This window comes from Phlebotomus papatasi, chromosome 2, assembly GCF_024763615.1.
Source record: "Phlebotomus papatasi isolate M1 chromosome 2, Ppap_2.1, whole genome shotgun sequence".
In the NCBI taxonomy this organism is placed as follows: domain Eukaryota; kingdom Metazoa; phylum Arthropoda; class Insecta; order Diptera; family Psychodidae; genus Phlebotomus; species Phlebotomus papatasi.
In genome coordinates, this window is record NC_077223.1 from 87,824,133 (window position 1) to 87,849,247 (window position 25,115).

The 25,115-nt window shown below is 36.5% G+C and overlaps 1 protein-coding gene across 7 annotated transcripts in view; it reads left to right on the plus strand.

The window, feature by feature from the left end:
* LOC129804916 (zinc finger protein 236) overlaps positions 1–10,879 on the plus strand; it is a 108,247-nt gene extending 97,368 nt beyond the window's left edge. For 5 of the 7 annotated variants that reach the window (XM_055852694.1, XM_055852700.1, XM_055852695.1 and 2 more), the window contains 2 exons: positions 5,906–7,512; positions 10,604–10,879. In XM_055852694.1, the coding sequence (XP_055708669.1) occupies positions 6,059–7,351 (1,293 nt within the window). In that variant the 5' untranslated portion in view covers positions 5,906–6,058 and the 3' untranslated portion in view covers positions 7,352–7,512; positions 10,604–10,879. Of the gene's footprint in view, positions 1–5,905; positions 7,513–7,579; positions 7,666–10,589 lie in introns of those variants that run through there. The other 2 variants (XM_055852696.1, XM_055852698.1) reach the window with 2 other exon arrangements.
* Positions 10,880–25,115: the final 14,236 nt, after the last annotated feature.

Consider the following 25,115-nt stretch of genomic DNA (forward strand, 5'->3'; position numbering starts at 1 on the left):
AACGCCGTAAAATATGCAACTTGTTTGTGGAGTCAATTTTCGATAATGATAAAAAATGCATAATTTTGTATGCATAATCCTAAAATACATAACTCCAGTGTACCTGTACTTGCTGGCCTTGTCCTGATTTTTAGCACATAAGCCTAAGTCTCCTTTTGAGCCTGTTTTGTGCTGAACAGACATACGGCTGAAGCCAAGAGACAGCTCAACGTAATTGAAATCGAAATAATGATTAGATTACATTCTTATTAGTTTACCACTAAGCCGCCTCTCGGCTTAAGTTTTAAGGGTCTTGACAGACATGAGGATTAGCCGAAAGACGGCTTAGCGTAATTATATTCGAAATAATGATTAAACTTAATTTCCATTATTTTCCACTAAGTCGTCTCTCGGCTTAAGTAGCAAGTGTGTCTAGGGCATAAGGCTTTTAGGCCCCGATTAAATAGGCTGAATATTGAGATAGCCCGTAAAATTTGGCGGTGAAAGATCAGCCCAAACCATCATGCACTGAGAGTTTAGGATTAAGGATTAGAAGTTTTTCTCATGAAATTCCTTCGCCTGACCTACATCGTAAAATTGTGTGAATTAAATATTCTCAAGGATCAGATTGAGTTTATTTAAGCCTTTACTGCTTTCTCCAAGTCCCAAATGAGCTGATGTCCTGGTACGCCGGCCCTGTCTTCTTGGAACGTGGAGTTCACTGCTCTACGACCGTATTTTATAAGACAAGATTTTTATTATCCCAAAGTTTTGTTTTGTGGTTGCGTCTGCTGACGTCTTACCATTATGCCGGACTCACTTGCAATGATACAGCCTGAAGAAGGGACTTCAGAAACGTGAAATCTAAAAATTTTAAGATCCTAAGAACTAAAACTTTAAAACGGTGTTCAGACTAGAAGTTTAGTCCAGTTCCTGTAACACGGTCTTCAGACTAGAGATTTAGCCCAGTTCCCGAAGGCCTCAAAATTTTAAATAGCGAGCAATTTTATTGCTTTTTGAGAACCTAAGGTAATTTGCGTCGAATAAAACAATCCTAAATCAAACTTTTTTTTAAAAATCTTAATTAATAAGAAATTAGAGAAGTTAAGCTATATGGCTAACGCCTAGGTCTGAAGCCCGTATAAGAAACCCTCCTCCAAACTTATTGATCAAGTACTAAAAGTTGCAGATTGAGGTTTTGTTAATGGGAAACTTTGTCGCGCTCCAGTAATTACGTATCAGTTGTCACTTTTTATTTAATTAAAGTGATCTCTATTAAAGCTACATATTGCCCAATCTCTGAGATCGAGCAATAAAATTGCAATCTCCGTCTAAATCGCCTGTGAGTAGCCCCTTTGTCTATGCATTTGTTGGATTTTTGCATCGCAGCGGGATGGATAAACAATAAAATTTGCAGGCGGTATGGTTGCTCCTTTGTGGGTGATGGGAAAATGGTATCTGGATGCGGGGTAGTTGCAGAAGGATGGGTGACCGAAAATGTCCCCTGCAGTATTTTCCAGCTATCTCCGTCTCTTTGGGAAACTATCGCACCGACGCTATATAAGTTAGATACTATATATAGAATCATGTACATTTTCTCCATTGCCGCTGGTGCGATGGTCGTTGTCTGGAATGGCTGAGGATGGGCCAGTAGGACAGCGAATGAATATACCCCATTGTCCACCAAGAGCACCCACTTTCCCAAGTCCGTTGTCACTGGTGTCTCATTCTTCTTTCACCAAACCCCATCGCGCCCAGCCTAGGCCAAAGGATGGTGTAGGAATATGGTCCAATGTTGCAGCATCAATTTCACGATAAAGGGTGAGCTAGATGGTGGCTCAGTACCAGTACTATGCGTATACCAAGATAGAGGATAGAGAAAAATTTTTCAAAATGAAATACATAAATACAATTCAGGCGGAAGACGCCTGAAAAATGGATAATTTTTGGCTAAAGTCAACGCCAAAGCACAGAGGGTGGTGAATGGTGTCCTTCTCTTCTTCTTTTTTTTTGCCCTCCTCCCGCCACTTTCAACATTTTTCTCTGGCTGTCGCCTGGACAGAAAGAACTGGGCGATGTAACGAAAAATTTTCTTGGTCATGAAAATTTGTGTCCAGTTGGAGAGAAATGAGGGAGGATGGGTGAATGCAATACAAGAAATTCATCTCTCGGCAATTCTCATAAAGTACACTTAATTTATATCATAAAATTTCCGACTACTGCAAAACTCTATCTCAATAATTCTACTTTCCCCCATAGAGATGCATCGAAGTCCCAATTAAGAAACTGCATTGACTTTAAACTTTAAAACCAATGAGAGGTAAAGAATAATCAAAACTTAGGCTAATAGCTTTCAGAAATTTCTTAAAGAATAGGATTTTGGACTCTAATCTAAATACTATATTCTAATCAACCAGAACTTACACTACCGTAGATGCAGGTGACTGCACTCCTGCTTGTCGTCAACTTTTCTGTAATTCTAGTACTTAAGAATGATTCAGAGACTAAGGATTCACTGAAGTTAGTCTAAAGATCAACTTTAATGACTAAAATTAAAGAAAAGCTTGCGAAATGAAGCGGTGCAAAGTTACAGGTTGACCCTCTAGTACAGAGGTGTGCAAGAATCGTTTAAAACCGAACAAACGTCAAATGAGACGTCAATAGTCAAAACTCAACCTGAACAAACTTATTTTGACGTTTATTCGGTTTCAAACGGTTCTTGCACACCGTTACTCTAGTAAACTTAGCCTGTGAAATTTGGCACTAAATATTTATCCCAAACTGCCATACACTGATGACTTATACGGGCTTCAGACCTAAGTCTTAGCCATAAGGCTTAACTTTTCTAAATTATTATCAGTCGAAAATTTTTGGGAAATTTTGACTTAGAAATGGACTATTAAAGGGAATTAATCTATTTGAATTATAAGAACAAATTAAACTGATTGCTATTTCGGATTTTGAGACCTTCGGAAACTAGGCTAAACCTCTAGTCTGAAGACGGTCTTAGGATTCGATAAGAGGTCCGTTACATATGATTCTTTTACCAAATCCTTTACTGCCAAATTTTATAGGGTATATTCTCGACGGAGGCAGCCAAAATCCCGAAAGGGTCACAATCCCGAAAGCCAAAATCACGAATATTCAAAATCCTGAAAGGGATGGAATTATATGAAGGATAATGTGTAGAAAAATTTCTTAACTCTTTCGTCTCTTTTGGGACTCTCGTACCCAAAGCAGCATATGAATGTTCTGTGAAAAACAATGTTTTTTAATTATTTAGAACTGATAAAAATCCTATTCTTGTGGATGATTACAAACTATAAGGATGTCCAAATGTAAGATATTTTTTGTATGACCTCAATTAATTCCTGAGCATAGATATTTTTGATTAAAAATTGTGAAATTGGCTTGCAGCATATGCTGCGGTCCGGAAAGAGTTAAGGCAGAAAATTTCCCTTTGCCTCCAGTAAGCCCAGGTGCAATCGACAGAGTAGCTACGATACTTTTAAGAATTCGGGATTTTGGCCAATTCTGGATTTTGGCGCTCGGGATTTTGGTTTTCGAGATTTTGATCGGGACCCATTCTCGAGTATCAGTCCAAGTGTATTTGAGCAATAACCCTAACAATACAGATCAAAAGAGCCTCAGTGGATCAATTGATAGAGTAGTGTCTCTATGACTGTGAGGTTTCGGGTTTGAAACTCGGCAGCTGCAGATTTTTCAGCAGCTGCATCGAATTAGTCCAGTGGGATGGAAAAGTAATACCTAATCCTAATTAATTGACAATGAACCGCCTAAAACAAGAGAGTGGTACAGAAACGAGTTCAGCATTAAGAGATCTGTCGATACAAATACACATTCACTGCAACTGATCCAACCAAGGCAGGTCTGCTGCAGTATACAAACGGCACTGTGTGAGTACCTCAAGCATACAGAAGCCGAGATATAGAGCTAGAGGACCGCCTTGGGGATTAAGATAGAATGGAGTAATGAGGAATAATGAGCCCAAATAAATGGTCTGGATGCAGCAGAATTGATAAAGGTTTAAGCCGATCCATAGACAAATCTTAATCTTAATACAGATCAAATCCTCGTCTTTCAAGTTTAATTTTTATAACCGATCCAAACTCATATTCCTTATGTGGTCTAATTTATTAGTAAAGACCGATTTTTTGTAAACATATCTTCAATATAGAGTTGCCAACTCCCAACAACATCAAATCCCTTGTTTGATTTGATTCCTGAAGTTACGACAACCATTTAAGTGATTTCAATCTTTGGGCTGCTTGTTTTGGAAACCTTCTGTCACTTAGTATCTAGTCTTCAGGGTTTAATTTCTAGAATTTCTAGAACCTAGTCATCAGGTTGCTTTCGCAATCTGCTAATTATTTACTTACTGAACCGCCGCTACAACCAATTGCTGGTCTTGGCCTGATTCAAGACCCGTTGCTACTCGAGCCTATTACGCGCCACTGTTCTCAAATTCTGCACCCGTAATTAGCTGGCACCCTAGTCCACGCCCTCGTTCCATCGGAAGCTGCGTCGCCCTCGTTTCTCCGAAGCATAGAGACCGTCCCTAAAGACTTTCCAGGCTGGGTTATCATAATCCTTAAACTGCTAATTACAAGATCAAAACTACTTCATACAGGTCTCGATCTCGCCTTCAATCAAATACAGCTACCATATGCGACGTGTTGTATTCTTATGATCAGTTCTTACAAAGAATTTAAAATGCAGCACCCCCGTGAAACAGATGAAAAAGACGAGTTCCGCTGCGAAAGTTTTCAAATTTCCGAGTACAGTTTGCGCCACCATCGCCAACTTTTCGGATTTCGGACAAGCTTCATTCATTCATTCATTCATTCACTTTCAACCGGTTATCCCTATTGGGGTCGCGGGCCTATGACATACAAATTAGAAGCCCACGCTTGTCGATCCTCCGCCACTTCAGGAAGATGTTCGAGTTCGATCCCAAGGCGTTCCAAGGCAAGATTCTAAATTTGATTCAGCCACTTTGTCCTAGGTCTGCCTCGAGGTCGACACCTTCTCACAATGGCTTGCATAGCTTTACTGGGGAATCTTCGATCTCGATCTCGACGATCTCGATCGATCTCGACGAGTGATTCCCTTAACCGCCCGAAGGTACCTCATCTCGGCAGCTTGTACTCGCGATCTTATACTTTCGGTCATTACCCAAATCTCATGACCATAGGTGAGAATAGGAATAAACACAGCTTTGAAAACCGATAACTTAGCCGAACGGCTGAGCTCGGCCTTCCTCACCACGCTTCCGCCACGCTCCCTCATTACAACAGAAGCTTGACCGATTCGCGACGATAGTTCGGTGTGAAACTTACCACCACTCGTGAATAACACCCCGAGATACTTGAACTTGTCCACCTTTGTCAATGCATTTCCATCAACATGTATGGTGCATTTTGCAGGCCGTCGAGAAATCACCATTACCTCTAACATTTCGTAGTTCATCTTCATACCATATCTTCATACCTGACAAGCTTCATTGAGTTCCATATATCGCCGGTTACCTCAGCAACTGTGCTAAGTGCATCCGCTTTGTGTCTGTATTCGTTGCAAACGCCGCGCAGCGATGCTTTGCTTAGATCGAATGCTGACACAAAGCAAATGCAGTTAGCACAGTTGCTGAGGCAACAGACGATATAAAAAAAACGATATTGCGAGACCCTGGTGCCCCCAAAATCCCATGTCCTGTGAATTCCTACTAGACCATATGACAATGCAAGAAATTGTTAGATTTGGAAACTGTTGAGGAAAGCTTGAAGTCTGAGCCGAAAGCTTTGGGAAAGATCGTTGTTTATCTGAGCTGCCCCATATCTCCGACCTCACCGACCTCTTTACAATATACAACAACAAAGTTCTAACCGGACTTTCTTTTTGTTTTCAGGCATTGCCGTGGATGTCAGTAAGACTACCCAAGTTAACTGAGCATCCCTGATCGATCTACTCACAAGGCAGTAGATCGACAGTTTGGCTGAAGAAGGAGGTGAAGATTGATTTTCTTGTTGAGGAGCGAAACGCCACCATCAATCCGGACCCCATGACGATGGCGGAGGGCAGTGACCCTATGGGGCCCAGTCCACATCACCATCCGCCGCCCTATCAGTCCACCACACAACAACAGACTGGCCCCGCCAAGTCTCCCCCGTCGGCACAGCCCGTCAATAACAACCATCCCCTGATCTCCAACCAAAATGTCCCCTGGAAGCAGAGGAAGAGGAAACGACTGAGTGCAGTGCTCGACAAGTTGCACAACAACAACATCATCAGCCTGCACAACAACAATCAGGGTGAGTCAAGTTTCAAGGTCAAATGTACCGACAACAGCCGCTCCAGCGAGGAGGATCAGGAGTCCGATGTGTTCTCAACGGCTGACAGCCCACGAATAAGTGTCAGTCCACTTAGGTTGGCTGATGTGGATGCACTGAGGGTGCAGGTGAAGCAGGAGCCCCTGCCCAGTCCACATGATCGCTACTTCCCAATGCCGTCACCCCTCTTTGGGTACTACTTGCAAGCCAAATACCTGCCTGATCTCTTCCGGCGACGCAGTCATTCGGATTCGGACCTGCAGACAACGCCCGAAATGATGCTGATGGCGCAACAACCACAGGAGTTTCCGCTCGATCTATCGATGAAGTCGTGCGGAAAACATCAGAATCCTAGTATTACGGATTCTATGTTCATGACGCGTACACTTGGCGCCATGAATGCACTGAGTAGTATCCTGCCACCGGGAGCCGTGGGAGTTCCGGTTGTTAAAGGCGATGTTGCATCGCCAACAACCAAGGAGTCCGTTGCGACACGCTACAACCTCGATGTATCTCCAGTCGTTGAGGAGATGCCACCTGGATCCGATGTAGCCTACGTCTGTCCTGTTTGTGGACAAATGTTCTCCCTACACGATCGCCTGGCCAAACATATGGCGAGTCGTCATAAGAATCGCACCACCTCCACGGACATCACTAAGGCCTACGTGTGTGAAGTATGTCACAGATCATTCGCGCGTTCTGATATGCTGACGCGTCACATGCGTTTGCACACGGGTGTCAAGCCTTACACGTGTAAAGTGTGCGGACAGGTGTTCTCACGATCTGACCACCTCAGTACGCATCAACGCACGCACACAGGCGAGAAGCCGTACAAGTGCCCACAGTGTCCGTATGCAGCCTGTCGACGTGACATGATCACGCGTCACATGCGCACGCACGCACGCTACGACGCCCAACGACCGAGTGCTTCTGCCGCGGCTCCCGTGAAACTAGAAACACCTCCACTCACAATGGTGAAGATGGAGCCACCGCAGTTGGCGATCGTGAAGACAGAGAGCGCTTAGATGGCTCTCCAAGTGCACCACCCCAAGACTGACTGAACTCTTCAGCAAATACACCTTCTTCCCCCATCTTTACATGCCTCTCAGATGCTCTGCCCCACACCCTGCTTTCATCTCATCATTCACACATCGCACAATCCAATTAGGCATACAGCACTGGAGAGGTAGTTGAATTATAGACGAACAAGTCAAAAAAAACATCTTAACTTATCCATTCCCATTCTTCCTTAGATCAAGGTTGTGAGCATTTTTCTAGCGATTAGTTTAGTTAATAGGTTGACTCGATAATTACAATAATTATATGATTTTTTTTCTTCGATGGACGGTTCCTCATCTTCTCCTATTTGGAAGCCAATTGCCATAAATCAAATACTCGATCACAAATGGTTTTTAAGCCTCTGATGTCTTTCAGTGAGATATGTTCAATACACAGAAAGATAGGTTATGTCCTCAATCACTGAGTAAATTTAAAGAAAAGAAAAATCTGTTGAAGTTTCTTATGAAAATAAAGAGAATTACAAGTTTTGATAGCATAACCTCAAAATATAAACAACCGTGTGGAAATTTGTAACATTCAGAATTAGTCTGTTTTGAGGTTATGTAAAGTGAAATGAAATTTATGACTTCAAAATTATATTTTTTATCAATTTAAAGTTTGGTTACCTGTAAAATGTAATATCGAAAGACATAACCTTAAATTCATTTAAGTTTTTGAAACGCACATGAAGTTTGTTACTTAAAATCTCTTTTAATCACTCATCAACGAATAATTACAGAATCATTTTTTGTTGAGGATTCGAAGATCCCTAAGACTGAATTTCGAATGACATAACCTTAAAATTCAGGATCTTATTTTCTATTTTTTAAAGTTTGTTGTTTCAAATCTGCTTTTATTTCAAGCTACAATTTCAGGAAACAGTTTTCTTAAACCGGAGGGCAAATTATTGAAATCGTACTCGCACCCGTTAGCTCTTTCGAGACCAAGTGAAATCCATTCGCAATTCGCACACCCCGTAGATTCAAATTCTGTTGACTTCTTTATAATATGAGTACTTGCTGCAAGTACCAACAGCCTTTTCTGCCATGTCCGCTGATTTTATCGCTTAAAATCCGCGTGGAGTTCCCTGGATTTTACCACTAAAAATCCGCGTAAGCTTCTGAGATGGAATTTAACGCTAAATTTCCTCCTAGTGTTCCATCGCCGTTTGCGCAACTCTATATAGGACCTTCTAATAAGAAATGTCCGCGAATTTCCATGGACTTTTCTCTGACGAATATTTCCACGTCTTTTCATATGGATTATTAGCGGTACAGTAGACTCTCTCTCAATTGGGCATTTGGGGCAAAATGTCATCCGGTTTATCGATAGAATTGGGTGTCAAAGCCTTTGTGAATTCCACAAAAAGCGCTCAATTATAAAGAATCACGATAAAACAAGAGGAACTACAGCGAATTTGAGCGAATTAGCTTCATAATTAAACGTGAAAATTGTCAACAAAATTTTTCTCCCGATTGAAAAAGAGCCGATTGAGTGAGAGTTTACTGTATAATCACCAGTCAGCCCTTTAAAAATTCGGAAAAATCCTCTTTATTTCCACGAAATTCTCCGTGGAAATTTCCATGCAACAGTCTTAGAGGCTTCCGTAGTTTAATATTACGGAATTCCACGACTTTTCCAGTAGATCTTTTTTTATATTTTTCTTCAAAATAATTCATAAAATTCAGGGGTCTCTCGACATTTCATTTTTCCATACGTTTGTTGCATAGAGGCACTGAAGACTCTTGGCAAGTTTTTTCCTAAAGAGAATTGACTTATCAGTCTGATATATTTCGAAATCGTACATTAAAAGCTATCTAAAAATGCATACTTCATAATGTTCGCCGAAATAATACAAGAACTACGAGCAAATTTGTTTAAGTCGCGGTGCAATATCTGCAAAATTTTCTCTTTTTTCTTTCAATCTGATAAAATTGATTAAAAATGGCGTGGAATTTTCATAGAGAATTTCCACAAAAAAAACATCCACAAATAAATGGATGATCAGTCTATCAGACGAACACTCAGTTGTTCTACTTTTGAGTTGAAAGTATTGCTACCATATCGTTCAATTGAGTATGTCTAGCTCGCCAGAATTATAGCGTTAGGGCGAAAAAGGCACTGCTAAAAACGAAAGGATAAAATTGATCAAAATATGATCCTTTTGCAAAGAAGTGATAAAATTAACATGTTCTATTTTCTATTATGATAAATATGCATTCGAAATTCGAAATTTGATCCATCCTTTGCAAAAGGATCAAATTTGGCTCAATTTGATCATATAATTTTTACCAGTGTAATTCCGGAATTTTCGCGTTTACTTCCATGGAATCTTTGGCGGAAATATATCAGAAAATATACTCAGAATATTCAATGGAAATTTTGTACCAATTTCCATGGAATGCTCTTAGATAATTGCAAGAAAATACTTCGGAATTTTTTTCAAGGAAAATCCACGCGAAAAAAAGTTGATGACTCCGCAGAATGCCAAGCGGAATATTAGCGTTTATTGCCTCGGAAATTCCATGGATTTTTCTGTTACTGTGAAACTTTGCGGCCGATCGACTACAGAGCATACCCCATAGCAAAAGGAAGTGGAATAGAAATAACAAGCGAACAAATTCTAGGAATTTTCCAGTATTTTTCCGCGAAAACAAACTGATAACTCCGCAGAATTCCAAGCGGAATATTAGCGTTTATTGCCCCAGATATTCCATGGATTTTTCTGTTACTGTGAAAATTTGCGGCCGATCAGCTACAGAGCATACCCCATAGCAAAAGGAAGTGGAATAGGAATAACAAGCGAAAATCCTCGGAATTTTCCAGTATTTTTCCGCGAAAAAGGAGCTGATAACTCCGCAAAATTCCAAGCGGAACATTAGCGTTTATTTCCCTGGAAGCTCACGCGGAAAAATAGGAAATCAATTCCATGGATTTTTCCGTTACTGTGAAACGATTTCAATAATTTGCCCTCGGAATTGAAGTATCCGAAGAAGATTTTTTTCTTATCAAAATAACCTCAAAATGTACACGATGTTCGGAAAATTTGAAAAAGTACCCAAATATCAAATTCAGAGAAATTTAAATCAATAAATAATCTAGTATTTCGAAGGAAGAAAAATTATTTAGAAGATAAACCTGAAGATCTATGGGACTTAAACCTCATTTGTGATAAGACCTTTAGGCAATATACGAAACATTTAGCGGTTTTTTTTCAGACTCTTTCAACAAAACAAATGACAAAAAGGTGACCAAGACCCTGGGAGAGTGTGAGGAAGCTCTAGAAGAAATGTAATGAAGCTCATTTTTTCGTGTAGAGATGTTAAGAAAGAGAATTCTAAGAAATTAAGTGTCTTTTGCCAGCGATATATCTATAAAAAAAAAGAATCTGTGAGAAAAGCACTAAGCTGAATTAGATTTTTGTAATACAGGATTTTTTTTTTGTACTTTAGAAGACCCGAAGAGTTGAAATGAAATTTTTGTGTTGATAGTGATCTACTTTTTTTTGTGTTTACTTTCTTGCGTGAATTTTTCATGGAAATGTTGCGAAGGAGGTTTGAAAGACTACAAATATCTGAGTGAGAGACATAAAAATCTCACAGAGATTTCCATGGAATTGTTAAATATTAAAAGCTAGAGGCAGAAGCATTGGGTTTTGTGGATGAAATTGAGTTTTAGAAGAGAAAATTCTTCCATTTTTAATGGGGTGAAGCGTCTCTTGGTGGTGTTTTTTCTCGGGTGAAATGTGTCTGCAGAGTGAGTAAATCAATTGATTTTGTGGGATTTATAAAAATGCCTCTAGGAAAGGAGAATTTCCTAGAAAATAATTCATTGGAATTAGCAACAGTTTGTCTGGCGGAAAAATCTCCAAAGAATCGATTGAATAGTTAGTCGAAATCTCTATTTTTCACCTTTAATTTTGCCATGGAGTACCTTGGGGGTATTTTATTCCCGATCCCTGTGTATGACGTCTTCCCGATGACGTCATAATTCACAATAAATCAAAGGGTTTAATTTAGCGGTTGAAAGGGCTGGAGGGTGCAGATGCGAGAGTGGAGACAGCAAATTGAACGTTGATATCCGTAACATATGATGAGGGTGACTATCGCGCTTCACTATCGCATCATAATCGAATTGGAATTTGTATGCCAGAGAGGAGCCACCCACAAGTCAGCCATCCCCAGTGCATAAATCCCCCATTCTCCCACCCGGATTTGCTTGCACATTTATCCAGGCGACACTCACGACAGAATATGCAGTAGATGGCATCGATAATTCATCCTCCCCGGGGGACCATCCTTGATTCAAGTCACATGGAGACTCTCTTCTTTAGTGCACCAGAGTCGCATCCAATTTATTATTCAGGCCTTTTTTTTCGTACTTTGCTACAGCCCTCTCCTCACCGATTTCTTGCAAATACTCTTGACAATTTTCTCACTTAAATATCACCTTCAATTTACTCCGCTGGAAGCAACCACCTTTAGCATTTATCCCTCTAGAGATAAATCCCCCGGAAATGGTCTTGGCAGTGCCCCCGCATGGAGATCCTTTAAAGCAAAAGTGTAATTTTCCGCAATATTGAGGGAGTTGAATGGGGAAATTTAAGAAATTTCCACTCTATGACGTCTTCACTGTCTCTCTCAAGACTACTCCTGGGAAGTCCCAATGTGGGTGGTTTTGGGTGGATGACTAAAAATCATGCCTCGTTCTATCATTGTACTGAAACTCGTTCTCTAAAGAAGTTCCCCAAGAAGCAAAATAGCTGCGTTATAGAACCTAGACTTTGGGAAGTCTTTTAGTGCACCTTTAAAAGGCTTACAATGAGAATTTTGTGTTAAAATACATTAGAAGCTCTTGAATCCCTTTTAAGAGTACGCCGCTGAAAAACGGGCTGGCTTGAACCATCTTGCCCTTAACCGGAACTAATTTAACCGGGGTTACATAATGGGCCCAAAAGGAGGCCTGGGTGCAGCGGTTCCGCGAGGAACCGCCCCCACTGTAATCTAATCTAATCTAACCTAAGAGTACGCCGCTTAGATTTTAGTATACAAAAAGAATACTTTGCAAAATTGTTTGTAAATGTTTGTAGAGTAGAGCCTCAATGAGCTCTTTTTCAATCGGGCGCGAAATTTTGTTGACAATTTTCACATTTAATTTTAAAGCAAATTTGTGCAAATTCGCTGTAGTGTAGATCCCACTTCTGAATTTGTAAGCCCTGATGGGGCTCACTGAAGTTATATAACTTATTAAGGGAAAATGGGGAACTGAAGGTGCCACCCATCTTTCAACTTCCACGGAGTGAACCGTCCACGGCGACTGATGCTCACTCACTGAAGTACTGATGTTAGTTGCCATAAGCAACAATAGCACCATATAACAACCTTCAGCACCCGCCTTAAGATGGTAGGTGTTGGACATGTGAAAGGAATAAAGGATTTGGATTGGTGGGTTTGGCCGTTAACTGGGTTAACAACTGTCGAATGGGCCGTACGCTCTACAAGTTCCTCTTGTTTTATCGTGATTCTTTATATTTGAGCGCTTTTTGTGGAATTTACAATGAGTCTATTTACACCGCCGAATTAGATTGTGATTAAACTGTCCTAAAATCGGATTTTGGGATAATTCAGTCTCAGTCTAATGCGGAGGTGGAAATGACATCAATGAAACCGTTTATATTTCTGTCTTAGATTGAGTCTAAATTGTTCCAAAACCCGATTTTGGGACAATTCAATCTCAATCCAATGCAGCGGTGTAAATGGCCTCAATGATTTTGATGCTCAAGTCTCTCGATAATTTGGATGACATTTTGCCCCATATGCCCGATTGAGAGAGAGTCTACTGTAAATTCCTATTGCGGACTCACGAAATCCTCGTAAATTATATAATTCAGTGAAAATTTAGTAAAAGTTTGTATTTTTAATTCTTCGAGCATTGTTCGTAAATGTTCCTAAATACTCAGAAAAATGTCATGAAATCTTGTCACTTGTTCGTAAAGTTTTTCCAGATGTATCTACAGTAGACTCTCGCTAATTCGGCTCTTTTAAGATCGGGCTACTTTATAATTTGGGCGGCAGTTAAATTCGAAAAAAGTTTTTTGACATTTTTCAAGTTCGATTGTGATTATCACATGAAGCAAATATGCTCAAATTTGTCATGATTTGCCTTAGCTTTGATGTGATTTTGCATTATTGAGAGGTTTTCATGAAATTTATAATAGCAATGAGCATATAAACTCAATATGAGTATGCAGATGAACAAAAAATCGTTGCATTTCAAACAATTTGCTGCCCGAATTTCTCTTTAATTCAGTTGACATATCGGTCCCAAATGCCTGAATTTGAGAGAGTATACTGTAACTGTACTAACCTTCACGAACAAATGTTTCTAAAAGAACAAAATAGCTCGTCAAGTGAACATTTAACAAACAATGTTTGCGCTGAAAATATATTTCGGAAAATTGATCGTTAGTGTTAGTGAATTCCCATTGGAGACATTCGAAATGCTCGTAAATCGTATAAACCACAAATAGGTTTGTAAAAGTTTGTGCTTCTTTCAGAAACATTGTTTGTAAGATGAACACTTGACGAGTATTTTTTGTACTTTTACAAACATGTGTTCGTAAACTTTCGTTAAAATACAGAAAAAGTATTTGTAAAATTTTGTCATTTAATCGTGAAGTTTTGCCAGATGAACAAAATTCGTGCATGTTTGTAAAAGAACAAAAAATGTTCGTCAAATTGTCAGTAGCGATAACACAAAATTACTTAGAAATTTTAAGTCGCTACTTATCCCTCGAAATCTGGTATAAATTTAAATTTTAAATTTTGCATAACGATGTTTAGGGGATGTTGTTATGTCATATATCAAGAATCGTTAACTATGTATCCTATGAATGATTGGCATATATAACCTGTGAAGGAGTTTTCCATCGTTTTCACTCCGGAGGTTGGTCCTCAACGCTAAGACGGCGGTGGCCGCATAAACGCAAAACATATAATTACTTGAAAAGGACTCGAGTGTAAACATAATAAATAAAAACTAAATAAAATATTACGAACAATGTTTCTAAAAATTATGAACTTTTACAAACATTTTATAGAGCTGTACAGTTTCCGAGCCTTTCGTAAGCCAGGAATTAACAGACATTTACGAACGCTGTAAGACTATTATAAATATTTTGGTTCTATAATGCTCTACTTAGAGAATTCTAGAAGACTATTTCAAGAAAAGAATGCTTCTTGGATGGAAACTATGCTCAATTTGACATCAGGACGAACAGAATTAGGTAAAAAGGACAGCGTTTTTAGCAAAAAAAAAACGCTGAAAACGCAGTCTTTTTTAGCTAACTGTGCTCGCTGAGATTTTCTTTGTAATGGTTATAAATCTAATTCAAAATATTTGACATTTCAATTATCTGTCAAAACCAAACGTATGGGAAGTAATCTTTAGATTTTGTAACGTTTATTTGCTGGTATTTTCCTGAAAAGAATTTAAAAAAAAAAAGAAAAACATAAATTAGAAAGTAAAGTGAGTTTCAGAAAGAAGGTTAGACTATTATATTATCAAGACTTTAATAAGTCTTATAATGCGCCTTTAAAAGACTTATACTGAGAATTTTGTGTTGAAATTCCTGTAAAAGCTTTTAAGTCTCTTAAAAATGAGCAACTTTACTTTTACTGGTCACATGGAAAGAACCAAGAGTGCTAATTAGATTATAAGACTTTGGTTCTATAACGCCTTACATAGACAATTTTACAAGACTTATTTTAGAAAAATTTAACGTTGCTCCAGCGTTCGCAAAATCATTCAAAAAGCTCTTTCATTTTTTTTTTCAAATATTTATTCGTGAACTTGGATATGATCATTTGCAGCATTTGCAGAGATTATTTCAAAAATTTACATATTCTTTTGACCTAGTTCCTGATACTTTTCCTTGGTCATATAATGCATGAAGCATTTCATCTGATTGTTTCCTGAATTCCTAAGTCAAGCCGTAAATGATTTATTGGACTAATTGATGGAGTTTCTGGAAAACACGCAAATTTCTTGTACTAACCCTCATTATTTACAAACGCTTATTAAGGGCTTTTTTTAAAGAGAGTTAAATAAAACTGTACTGGAAACTTCTCGACCTGTTGAGAAGTTGGGTCAAGTTATTCCTGATCCTTATGCCCTAGACACACCTACGACTTAAGCCGAGAGATGACAGTGGAAAATGATGAAAATGTAGTTTATCCATTATTTCTAATATAATTACGCTCTCTCGGCTAATCCTCAAGTCTGTCAAGGCTCTTACGGTGTTTTTGTGTTCCTGCAAGTCGGCAAGGACCTACATATTCTTGTCTTTTATAGAAAAAAAAAGAAGCTATTGTGCTATTATAATGAAAAATGAGCATATTTTTAGCATAATACTGTTCTCAAGTGTCTACACTGCATTATCGACTTTTTTATGTTGGTTCCTGTCCTGACTGTTTTGCCCATGGTCCTTACCGTGTTCTAAAACAACCAAATAGTTAGGACAGGAATCAAAACAAAAAAGTCGATAATATGCTTGAGAATAGTAAAATGTTAAAAAAATGTTCATTTTTCTTAGGAACAGCACCATTAAGCAGCCTAGCTAGATCCAGTATATCCCCTATATACCTCCTTAACATGTATCATAGTCGCAAATTAATTAAAACGGACAATAAACTTAATCAACAAGCCCAAACTTGATAGCGTGCTGATTTGGCTATTTGAAAATGAAAGTGAGAAAACTTTGCCCTGTCACCAAAACACAGCAAAGTCTCCCAGCGTTGTTCCATGAGATTCATTTTTTTCCTGGTTGAACACTCTGCCTCACTTCAGTATGTCGGAAAACTTGAACGACACAGTCTCATGTGAATGGAGTGAGAACGTGGTGCGCGGCAGAGAGGAAACGACTGCGACCAACCCCATCATCCGACACCCAAATCCCTCACCCACCTCCTAGGCCACCCACTCGCCTGTGCTCACCAGAGCGCTCCAGTCTGACTGCAGCGGGTGCAATGCGGGTTGCGGCTAATGCTGACCCTGTTTCCTACATTCCGTGCGAGGGCGGCCTGGGCGCTCCACACTGCAACCACCCCCATCTTGGGAGGTGTGTATGCATGCGGGTGGGCAAAGTCATTCTGAAATTCAATCAATATGCTTGGGGAAAACTGTTGCTCCTTTCCCATCCAAGTGCCACCACTCTTCGACTCATGGCAAATCAATCTTTTCCTCGTTCAATCGACCCGCGCCAACAATACCTGCCAGCACTTTCTCATTTGCAATTGAAATTCAACCACTTTGCAACACCACTCAACACACCAACCACCCACCAAATGCCAACAGTGCACCGGGTTAGGGGTTGGAAAAACATACACCCGACACGGCACAGCACAAGACATGAGATCCCCATGGCAAAAAAGCCATCGCGTTTCATATTCTCCAACATTAAAGAAAATTCCCATTGAAGGGCTAACAAGTTCAAACGGAGGGTATACTTTAAGTTTAAAGTATACCGGAATTTTCAAAATTAAAAATACCGTTTTCAGAATGGTTAAAAACATCAAAATCGGTTAGAAACATTATGAATGGGAACAATTTCAAAACCCAATACAGCGTCCTAAATGACCCCTAAATTCTATCAATTTTCTTCTGAATAAGAGGATATTATGTAAAGTATTAAAGACTTAAAACCTTATTTTCGTTTAAGAATTTTCAAGGTTTGGAATTTTAAAACTGGTCACAGTTTTGAAAACCGGTGTACGTAAGATTCGGAAAGCCCCCTCAGAAGCAATTCAAAATCGAGAGGGTTTTTGTAAGTTCGTAAACTTGAATACGTTGATTTGATGATATTTCTTCAAAAACTTTAAATATTGCTTAGATTTAAAGCGTGGCCACGATAAAATTGTTCCCAAGAATAATGCTTTAAAAATGAAGTCACCATAATATATTAAAAAAGAAAAATATTTTTTGAAACTATAATTCATTGTAGATTTATTGGATATATTAGTTTTTTATTCAAATATTTGATTGGCGAAATCTCGAATCTTCTTCTTGAGTCCTTCTATCAAGGTCTGTACAAGATCATCAACGCGGTTCTCGTTTAGCTTTCTTCTTCTTCAGATCGTATTTGATAATAGCCCAATATGTTTCAACTGGACAGAGATTTGGAGTTTTGGCGGATTCATCTCCTTGGGTACATAACGAACGTCGTTCTCCTCGTACCATTCTTTGGTTGCTTTTGAGTAATGCCACTACGCCAAATCAGGCCAGAAGATCGGGATATGTCATGGTATCTGTACAGAGGCAACAGGCGTTTTGGCGATACTCCGTGATGTAAATTGACGAGTTCGTGTTGCCCTGCATGAAAAACACCTTACTCTGACGTCCACATGAACAGATCGCGATCCAAACCATGTATTTTTTTTGGAAACTTCTCATAATTTTGCACCTGTACTTTTTCTTACATCCTGTGCGAGACTTTTCGGTGTAATATTGCTATCCTGGTTACTGTTTAAAGTTAGAATATTTAAGTTTTTTAGCCATATCCCTCACAGATTTCGAAGGATTGTTCTTGTAGCGCATGATCACATTTTCTTCCAAATCTCGATCTCCAATATCCCGATTTTTTCCACATCCAGGTTTCCGGGCAGTGGTTTTACTGTCGAGGAATCGAAGAATCACCCTCCGGACGGTCTAGCGTGAGGTATTTGTGAGTTTTCCAAGGTCCGCGTTATTGATTCTAAGATTGTTTAGAGCCGTGTACAAGATCAGTTCCCTTGTCTTTTCCATTATTACTTCGTATCTCAGTGAAAAATGAACAGAATTTAATGAAAGTTTTACCAAAAAAAGTTTTACATACAACGAAAATGCGGAGCTAGTGACATCTGTCGTAAAAATATCAAATCATTTGGAACAATCTTATCGTGCACACTGCACACGCTTTAGTTCATGATACGTTCCTTCACTGAGAAAAAAAGAGGGTTCTATTAACATTTTTTTCTCAGAAATTTAACACTCTTTGGGTGTAAAAATATATCAACATTTATTAATGTTAATTTTACACCTTATTAAGGGTAAAATTAGCATGATAAAGTGTACCTTTAACCCCTAATATACCTAAAAAGGGTAATATTTACACCGATTTTGGATCAATACTGCAGGGTAAAATTAACATTTTCGAAATGTTATTTTAACCTTTTCGGATTTCTCTCAGTGTTTGATCATGTAATGCATGTCGTCTGATTATTTCCCGAATATAGAGGGAAATAGTATATTTTTAAATTGAGACATCTTTGAAATAGGGGTTTTCCTCATATTACTGCTCGAACTCGAAGGGAGAGCAGGTACACAATCCGCTTCTTTTCAACTTGTCACCGCCTTGGACCTTAATCTTTTAAGGACGAATGCATAAAAAATTGGAGGTCGGAAAAATTACTTTTTTAAACTTCTTAGAGCAAAATCTAACTTCAAAAAGCCATAGAGAAAAAATGGGACACCGGTGTCCCTATTGTCCTTAAAGGGTTAAACGGTAAAAGATATCATCTTCCAGGTTTTTTGGTTTATTTAGAAAATGACTCCTGCTAAATTATATTATGATAAAGCTCAGTTTCATTTGAAAATAGAAGAAAAAGCCCTATTTCAAAGGTGAAGGTGCCCCATTATAGAAGTACTCCATTTACCCCTATCTATAAGCCCCTCTAACTTGATTCACTTCAACTAGAATGGCCCTCCATGGGTAGTTATTTTTTTGTCCCAATCCCATCCATTTCTTTGAGTGTCATGAATTATTCGGGGGATTTCTTGCTTCTGCCCAGCTTATGAATCTTCATTCTTCTCGCGACATTTCGCAATCTACGAATTAACACGTTTGTTACACTGCAATTTACGTTTATTGCAACGACGATCAAGTGCCAAAATTACACTTTGCCAAAGGCAAGAGGGGGACAAAAAATAAATGTTACATATAATGTGGAAATTTCAAACAACCACAATAGTTTAGCAAGAAAAAAAAACAGAGTTTAAGAAACAAACTATAAAGAATAAACAGCATAAGCAGCAAACATTGTAGTCCAAGGGTACTGAAAAAAAATAGTTTAGTAGAGGAGAAGTCTCTCTAACTTCAGAGACAATTGGAGAAATTGTTGAGCACAATTGAATTTTGCAATTAAGAAACGTGAAAAAAGACGTGTGGCCAGTTTTTCACCTTTTTCTCTCTCTCTTTTATTTTCAAAGTTTGAAGACATGTATACAACATTTAAATGACATAAAAAGACTCTGGAAATGATAAATCTCCACAATAAAAAAAAAGAAAACAAAATATTAAACAACTCGAATATTTTTTAAATGTAGAATCTTTCCAAATGTAATATTTATGTATTTTTTTGTACATTTATAGATTTTTTCCTTTTCCTTTAGCTGTTTAGAAATTAAATCAATTAGGGGAAAGCACAGTACTTTAGGACGACTGAAGCTTCGAACAACCAATTTTTTTCTATGATCGTAATGGATTTGACCCATGGTACTTATGACTCTTTTCAGGAAATTTAAAAATAACACATTAAAAAATAGTTGTTCGAAGCTTCAGTCATCCGAAGGTACTGCGCTTTCCCTTATAATTTTTTGTGAATTTTCCAAAAAGCTGCCCCCAAAATTTGAATTTAGAAAAAAAATTATAAAGAATTGTAAAAAAAAATTATGTACCTTGCTATTTTTCTTCCTTAATTTCTGAACTAGGAACTGTGTGAAGAATATGTTGAACAGTTGAGAATTGTGTTAAAAAAAACTTTTTAAAAGTGTTAAGAAAAGAGCGTTTTATAAAATTGAGGCTCTCTCAAGAGATATGAAAAAAAAATAAGAAAAAAAAAACATTTACGAAAATTCATTATACTCAAAAAAATAATAAAATGAAAAAAGAAAAATAAAAGTAAGAGAGTTTTCCAGCAAATGCTGTAGAAAATGTTTTAAGCTTGAGAAATCAACTGTTTTAAAAACTTATGTAATTTATAATTAGGTTTACGATCAAAAGGACATTATATTTATTTATTATTTAAAAATTTAGTAATGATATTTTTGCATTTTATTATTAGTTTTTGTATGAAGTTGAATTGTTACTTGCGTTTCGTTTTATTTTCTCATTTTTCTATCATCCCCATTTTCTTTTATTTCCTTTAGACTTTTTTTCCATTAAATATTTTTAAGGAAAACTAGAAACTTAAGTGAGAAAAGAATAAAAGATACTAGGTTTAAAGTAATTTTTTTTCATAGAATTTAAGTTTTCTTAAATTATTGACTTCTTTTTCCTTTAATGTGAAATAAAAATTGTTTTGTGAGTACAAAATGACAAATTTTCTTTTTATTTGTTCTTTTACAATTTTTGTTTCTTAAATTATTTGCTCAAGTGCACTTTTCATGAATAAAATCACAATGTGAAATTTTGCTAAAAATTTTTGTGTTTTACTTTTGTTTTTTTTATTATTTTCCAACGATTTGTTTTCGGTTTCTTCTGAGCTTTCGGTTTTGCAGGTTTTTGTGTTCTTGCAGCAAATTATCCGTCATTTAGCAGTGCCTTCAATTTGTATAAGAAACATGATGCAAATATACTCAAAGTATTACAAAAAAAAATTAAGGTAAAAAAAGATTTCCTGTAAAGAAACATTTTTGAAGAAAAAATAAAACTTATGAGCAATAAATAAAATTTCTGAAATTATTACAAAGCTGAAAATTAGGTAGGTTATCAATTTTTTCCCCATATAATAAGATCCATAAATGACTAAACAGTTTTGAATTAAAAATTCTCATAATAAAACATTAGTGCTATTACCTACAGAAAATTCCAATATTAAAGCTTTTCTTCAATAGAAACAAATAATGAAAATGCATGAAATAGTTCTATAAGTCAATGAAGGAAGCACTAAAAAAATAATTTAGGAAAAAAAACATATCAAAGTGTCTTAATGAGGGCACATTTCTTAACTCTTATGTGTTTTCCTTTTTTTTGATAAGATTACCTAATGAAAATATACTTAAAATGCCGAATGCAAAAAAAAAAATTCAAAATTTTATCAAAGAATAATAAATTCCGGATATTTTCTTAATCATATTGCATATTACAATTACAAAACAAAATAAAAATACTAACTTATAAAAATAAGACTTCAGGGCTTCATACTAAAATGTAAATTACCAATAAAGCGCATCTTAAAGTTAATAACAATTGCTCAGATAACCTATAAAAAAAGCAAGAAAGGAATCCAAAATAGTTGAATATTTTTAAAATTGTAAATAATTACTAAATTCATTAAATTGATAATTAAAAAAAAAGATGCTGAAAGTAAATACGAAAATAATAACTCGACAATTGTTAAACAAAAAAGGAATACCATTATGAACTGATTTTTTGCTATACATTGTAAGAAAACTTATTGAAAGAAAGAAGGACAGAAATACAATTTTATCTATTAACATGAAATAAAATTTATGAAAACATTTTCAATGCATAAATTCCATTTGTGAATTTCACTTGGAGTGTTCCTGTTGCGTTTGGACTGTGAGTCTTGTGAGAATTGAGGAATTTATAGGTGAGAAAGAACAGTGAATAACTCTCAAGGGGGCCAATTTGATCAACAATAAAATATTCCAGGAGCGTCAGGAGTAGTCACTCTAACCCATTGACCTCTCCTCAAATAACTTAACACAATCCTCACATCAGGGGATCCTTGGGCGTTCTCTTTCACTCAACTCAAGGCTCTATTTGCGCTCATGACGGACTTCCTAAAGAGGCTGCCAAATGGGCGAGAATCATGCAAGTTATCTTAAATTGCTTATCGTTAGAAAATAGTTTATTTAAATGATAACAGATTTGGTAACCAAATGATTATGGATTGTGACACAGATTTTTATATAATCAATATACAAGTTAAACAGGTAATATACGTTTCGATATATGTAGGTGAAAGACGGCATGTTTGAGACACTTTTTCCACTTTTTGACTTTAGGCCAATATTTCTAAAAAAAATCTTCTTGAAATTTTGTACAGCGCTTAGAAGAGGAGACCGGGGTAGAATTAGCCACCAAATGAGATTTTTAACTTCGTATAATTTGTACAAAAAATGTTTGTATGAGGCTGATAAATATTTCAATGAATAGAAAGAGAAGTATATTTAGAATAAAGTAGGGGCCTATCAAGCCTAATAAAAAGTGGAGATATTTTTCACTTTTCCTTGTAAAAACTCTGCAGCTATTGCACCGCGACTCAAACAAATTTGCTCGTAGTTCTTGTATTATTTCGGCGAGCATTATGAAATATGTATTTTTAGATAGCTTTTAGTGCACGATTTCAAAATATATCAGACTGATAAGTAAATTCTCTTTAGGAAAAAACTTGCCAATAGTCTTCAGTGCCTCTATGCAAAAACGTATGGAAAAATTTAATGTTGAGAGGCCCCTGGAATAAAGAGTGGTTTCCTCAATATTCCTTCGCAAGCAAAATATAAAATACCACTATCTAATACTATACGTGGCTAATTCTGTCCGGGTCTCCCCTATCCACTAGCATAGACTTTATTAAAATAACTTGGTTAGTGTTTTTGTCACATTTGTTAGAGTATTTAAAGAGTATTCCACCGCGCCTCACACATGCAGGCTCTCCCCTATTTAATATTCTTTAAATCCCTTTTTACCATGTAATTGTAAGAGGATTGAACGTAATTTCTTATGGATTTTTGAAATAATTAAATTTACTTTAAAAAATTTAAAATTAACAGTAAAGAGCTAAAAACATGTTATGTTTCATTGGTATAGAACCACGAAGCTGCCTCTTTCTAGACCGTAGCCAGCAATTCAGTAAAAGAAGGGCAAAAATTTAAATTATATCCTTCGGTATTTAAGGAGAATATTTTGAAAGGATTATTCCCCAAAGAAACGTTCTTCAAACCTTAAAATCCTGTACTAGAACATTCTATCTTTCCATAACCACCTAGGAACAGTTTTTTGAGGAAATTCCAAGGGAAATTCTGTCCTTTGATTCATTTTTGGACCGATTTTGATGATTTTGAAAGATTTACAACAATTGTACAAAAACTTCCTTATGGGCATGAAAAACTTTTCTTCAAAGAAATTGTGTTTTAATCTTGAAAATTATATCACTAAAGAAAAATTCTGGGATTAAAAAAGTTTTAGGCTTAACTTAAATAGCATAAATGCTATTTAACTTCGATTTTAATGATTTAAACCAGTTCAGATAGCTGTTAAACTTTAACATTAATTTTTGAAAAGATGAATATTAGTTTTTTTCTGGTTTAAGGAAGAAGGGTATCAAAAGCACCTTGAATTTTACTTTGAAACTGCCAACTTTCTTCCAAAGGAAAATTACAACCTTTAGAATTAAAATCTATCTTTAAAAACGAGAATATTTACGAGAATAACGAGGGATAGGCCTATCTTGTTGGAAATTCCGACAGAGAAAAATGTTCCTTTATTTGTTTTAAAACCAAATTTGAACTTCATCTTAAAGAACCTTGCGGATTTCGTGAGTTTAATACTTTCTAATCACATCAAGAACACATTTTCTTAAAGAAAATGACGGGAAATTGATAATAAAAAACATTTAGAGACATTTAGAGTCCTAAAAGTTTTTCCATAAAATTCTATTAAAAATTCGCTAAAATATATTTAATACTGCAACGATTTTGACAATTGTGGGACCAGATGTGGAAAGCTCGAGAGATTCTGAGGAAATCTTCTAATACTACATTGCAGCTTTCTTTGAGAAAAAATGATTGAAAGCTTCTCTAAGTCCTCTCAAAAACCTAATTTAAATCCTTTAAATTTAGATTTTGTGCAACGTTTCTTTAAAAAAAACTAGTCATAAATTTGTAATTAGCCATTTATAATTCGAGTTCATATTTTTTTTGTATGTGCCATAATATTATTCACTTTCAAATTAATGATGGTTCAAAATTCCTCACATGCAATCATAGGCTTAATCAAAAAACTTTAACACAAGACAACTTTCAATCAATGCGCTTAAAATCACGAAAAGAAAATTATTTTGTTGAATAATGATTATACGGTTAATATAAAAATTTTATCATAATATTACAATGTACATACTTAAAATGTTCTTCTTGTGTTAACAACGTTACATTGTTACACCAAAACACTGATTTTAATTTCCAAAATATCAGTAAGATCATATAATATTATTATTTTAATAATAAAGGATAAGTTGACTCTATCGGAGTCCGCAGAGTAAAAAAATAGCTATTGACTCTATTGAAGATTGACTCTATCGGGGGTTGACTCTATCGAGATCCCACTGTACTTTTAAAATTTTTGTGTTTTGAATACGCCGTTGGAGAGGGGTAACGGATTCATCTGTCAATGAGTAAGCTTTGATATAATGGCAGTAAAATGTTTTAATCTTAATTTGGCCTAACAATAAAAGTACGAATAAGATAAACCAAATGTGATAAAATTCTATGTTTTCGATATTTTAACTATCAAATTAATATGGAGTTGCCATTGAGTGTAGCGCAATTATTTGAAAGCTTCATTGAAATTTTAATTTGTATGTTTTTCGATTCTTGATTCTTTTGAATAAAGAGTTAGCGCTATTGATGTAAATTCCACATACGTTATTGTAATCGGATTCAGCCTTTAAGAAGAACAAATCCTTAAAATTAATGTAATTTCGACAAATGTCATTAGAAAACATAGAA